Genomic DNA, 4,618 nt, shown 5'->3' with positions numbered 1-4,618 from the left:
TGTTGCAAATGGATGTATTCAATGTTTTTTTGCAAGGAGATCTTTATGAGGAAGTCTATATGCAACTACCTAAGGGTTTTTGCAGTCAGGGGGAGAGGATTGTGTGTAGACTGCAAAATCATTGTATGGTCTCAAGCATGCTTCCAGGCAGTGAAATCTAAAATTAACAGAGGCATTGGTCTCAACTGGTTATGTTCAAAGCAAGTATGACTACTCATTGTTCATCAAGAGACATCAAGGTAAAATGGCCTTGTTATTAGTCTATGTTGATGATTTGCTAATCACAGATGATAGTAGTGAATTGATTGTTGAATTGAAGCAAATGTTGAATAGCCATTTTAAGATGAAGGATTTGGGGGAGTTAAAATATTTCTTAGGAATTGAGGTATTGAGGTCAAAAGAAGGCATACTTTTGAATCAAAGGAAGTATGCACTACAGTTAATCAAATATACTGGTTTGGAGGAACCAAAGCCTACTATTACTCCTCTGGAGCAGAATCTGAAGTTGACTACTTTGGACTATGATAAGATTGTGCAGCAGAATAATGAAGATGAACACAATCTAGTTGAAAAGTTAGTTTATCAAAGACTTATTGGGAGGCTAATTTACTTGACATATACAAGACCTGATATTACATATGCAGTGAATCTTCTTAGTCAATTCATGCAGCAACCTAAGACGTCTCATATGGAGGCAGCTTTAAGAGTAGTTAAATATGTCAAGAATGAACCAGGACAGGGAATCTTGTTAAAATCCTCTTTGATTTGTCAACTTTTAGCCTATTGTGATTCAGATTGGGGATCATGTCCAATGACAAGAAAATTTGTGACAGGTTTTTGCATTAAGATTGGTGATTCATTGGTTTCGTGGAAATCAAAGAAACAAAATGTTGTAGCAAGGTCTTCGGCAGAAGCAGAATATAGAGCTATGGCAGTGGTCACTTCTAAGCTGGTGTGGTTGCAATGTTTGCTTGCAGAGCTTAGCATAAAGGGTCTGAAGCCTGTAAAACTTCACTGTGACAACAAAGATGCACTTCAAATAGCAGCTAATCCAGTGAATCATGAAAGGACAAAGCACATTGAAATTGATTGCCATTTTGTGAGAGAAAAGATACAAGAAGGGATGATTCAAACAGAACATGTTTCAACACATGAGCAGCTTGCAGATATCATGACCAAGGCCTTGGGAAGTCAGTTGCATGGTTATCTGCTATCCAAGTTAGGAGTTGAAAATGTTTTTCAACATCCAACTTGAGGGGTAGTGTTGAGTTTCTAATCAGTTTTTTCTGTTGATAGTTTGTTACAAGTAGTTTTAAGTTAGTTAGGCAGTTAGATTGAAAGGTTATATATATGTGTAAACATATTGTAATGTGTGTTAGAAATGAAAGTTAATTTTTCTATGTTCTCATATTACACTTTAACACTCCGAGTAACCATCATAACTCTACAACGATAAAACATCATTCAGGATCATTATAAAATCTCTCGTACTAAAAAAATATAAAAGAATATGGAACTATTCTCTCTACTCATGACTTGTCTCTCTCCTTCTAGAGAAAAAGATCCATACATAAGGCAATTATTGTCTAAACCAGAAAATATGTATCGGCAACAACCATCATTATTCCAATCAATAGATAAAAGTGATGAGGATGGTATGGGTGATATTGATAGCAGTGATGATCCAGTCCTTGTTGTTGTTTTAGAAGGTGAGTTGTGAATGGGCTTCAAGACATGGGTTATGCAGGGCTAGCTGATCATCTTCGAAAGACTAAAAGAGTCAAAAATTGGTATCTAGCCCAAATAGTATAAGCTCTAACAAAGATTCAAGTTGAAGAACCTTCTGAAACATGTTAGAATATCGAAGAGTGATTTTTAAAAGAGTTTTAGATCATCCTAAAGACTCAATTGCTATCAACTATAATGTTTCAGCTTATCTAAACTAGTTTTCCCCCTTTTTAATTAAGATAAGATCCTATTTACCTATTTTACACCTTCTTTATTATTTATCTATTTTTTAATCCTAGTTTAGTTCAAATACACCTATATGTGATCTATTTTAGTCTTAAGATTTTACTAGCCTATAAATAGGCTCGTATCATTTATATTTTTCTTTTAGTTTTTTTTCTTTTTCATGATTTTTTTCTTTTTCATTAAGATGATATCTTATTTATCTATTTGAATTTTTGAGTCAACGTATAAGGGTTGACTCAAGATAATTGGAATAGATGCGTTAAATGTGAGTCTAATTGAAAGTAATTTAGATCCAATTAACCATAAAAATGAGATTTTTAATAAAAGTCAAATGAAAAATGACCAAAATATGAGTATATCATCGTTGAAAATTAGGCTAATATCTTGAAATTTTGGCTAAGTCAAACGATAGTTACTTGCGCAAAAGCTTAATGCATTTTCTCTTTTCTCCTCATTTTCTCTCTCTCTTCCACGAATAAACTCCCACATCTCAAAGGTTAAAGCTTGACCATTTTTATGAGGATTTGGATTAAAAAGGTAAGATTTAGCTCTAGAAATCTAAGAGCTTTCATTTAAGCTTCATATTCTCTATGGGAGAGGTAGGGTTTGTTTTAGGGTTTAAGAACGATCTTGGAATCTAAACCTACCAAATGGATTCAAGCTTATTTTTATTGTACTAGGAACATTTTCATACCCTTTTTAAGTCTCGTTTCATAATACCCAAAACTCAGGTTAGTAATGTCGAAATGATTTTTTTCATTTGAGATTTTGAAAAACACAATTTTTTAATTATCTTTTTTTTTTTTTAATTAAATTAAAAGTAAGAAATTTTAAAAAATCTCTCGATTCGAAAAATTTAGAATTCCTTTTTAAAAATAAAAAGGTATTGATTAGACACCCAAAAACAATTCGTCATTTTAAAAAATTTAATTTAATTAAAAAACAAATTTGAGGTCTATGCTACCAAAAATAGAATTTAAAAATCGATTACACATGAAGAAGGTTAACACCCCACAACACCCTATATCAATACCTAATCGATTAATTAATTATTTTTGCAATTAAATTTACAAGTTTAAATTTAATTTAAGATCCCTTAAAACAATATTCGTAAATGTTAGAACGAAGCCAAGTAATATTTAATTATTTCCTATCAAGAAGAAACAACCCTTCATTCCTTGAGGCAATCAATTCTTATTCCAATCGAAATAAAGAAATATTACAATTTCATTGCAATATTCAAATGCACGAAATTAAACAAATTAAATTAAAAATTATCAATCTTTTTAGAAAGAACAAGAATACTCAATTATTTAAAGAAGTCGAGATCGAACCTTACATTTCTTGTTCTCTCATTCCCAATTTTAGATGAGATCAAATTTTAAGGTTTCACTTAGCGAGATATATTTTCATTTTAAAATCATCGGAAACGACTTTCTTATAAGTTAAGACAATCTCCTCACAACGATGTTAAAATGAAAGGGTATTACCCCCTTAATCCAATTATTTTAATCGAGTTAGGTCATGCTCTTGGTAGGATATCATACATCTCATACAAAATTGATGCAGAAATGAAATCATGTGATTCTTAAATTAATTATTCGGATGCTCATACATATGTAAACATATCAACGTGCAAAGCAAATATGTACAACTAATTAAAGACACCATACTTCTCCCTATTTGCAATATCGCCTTATGCCGATTTATACTCGTATCAATATTATCCGGAACAAGAATGCATAAAAAATGTATAAGATTTATTTGGTATTAGAGTTTCATCTTATGAAATCAGCAAGCAAACTAAAATCAAAATAAATAAATAAAAATAAAACGTCCAAATTTAATAATTACAAATTAAACTATATGAGAAATCGAGTAATTATTAAAGAGTCAAAAATAATTTTCGATTACACCTTTAACAATCTAAGAACGAAGTAGATATTTAAAACCAATTTACATCATTGCAAAGTATATGGGTGACAAAGTATAAGCAAAAGGTAAAAAGGATTTTGATTTTTCAAATTTGGGAATCATATGGAGATTATGAGAACCAAAAAGCCATATATTTATCCTTTCTCATTCTAAAATATACAATGAATTGAATAAACAATTGAATCTTTATTTTGTTTTCACGTTAGAAATTAAAACAGAACAATGTTTATATCTTGAAATCAACGTAAAAGTGATTTAAATTCAAAAACCACTTGAGTTAAACAACCAAAACTTAAAATTCAGAGAGAGGCTAAAGTGGAAGATTACTTACCTATATTGATCAGAAACTACGAGAATGGCGTTGTAGAAGTGTTCCACGACACATATGATGCAGGTTACTGATTGAGGCCCATGCCACCGTCGCCAAACTTCTATGCATCCCAGCCATCGCCTCCACATGCCAGCTGTGGTATTCCAGAACCTTCTCCAAGCCTCTATCAGATCTTCACATTCCATGTCAGCACTGGATCCCGAGTCCGTTTCATCTCCAACAGATCAGCCATGCAAAAACAAGGCACAGAAAAATGTAATTGTTCTTATGATTCGGTTGTAACATAAAGAAGGATTGAGAAGATCTTTTCATTTTACCTTTTCATGCTCTAAAAAAACGGGTAATATAAAAACCCATAACGATTGTAACAGAGGGGTC

At 31.7% G+C, this 4,618-nt stretch overlaps 1 protein-coding gene across 1 annotated transcript; it reads left to right on the top strand.

The window, feature by feature from the left end:
• Positions 1–244: 244 nt before the first annotated feature.
• On the top strand, positions 245–1,255 carry LOC120186902 (uncharacterized mitochondrial protein AtMg00810-like). The gene has a single exon (XM_039190735.1). The coding sequence runs from the start codon at positions 245–247 to the stop codon at positions 1,253–1,255; it is 1,011 nt and encodes a 336-aa protein (XP_039046666.1).
• The last annotated feature ends 3,363 nt before the right edge of the window (positions 1,256–4,618 follow it).

Source organism: Hibiscus syriacus, unplaced genomic scaffold (genome assembly GCF_006381635.1).
Source record: "Hibiscus syriacus cultivar Baekdansim isolate YM2019G1 unplaced genomic scaffold, ASM638163v2 tig00004035_pilon, whole genome shotgun sequence".
NCBI classification, from domain to species: domain Eukaryota; kingdom Viridiplantae; phylum Streptophyta; class Magnoliopsida; order Malvales; family Malvaceae; genus Hibiscus; species Hibiscus syriacus.
This window is presented reverse-complemented; position numbering and strand designations above follow the sequence as displayed.

Bases quoted from the DNA above. Each gene is read 5' to 3' on its own strand.
- LOC120186902 (XM_039190735.1), top strand. From the start codon at position 245: ATGGCCTTGTTATTAGTCTATGTTGATGATTTGCTAATCACAGATGAT.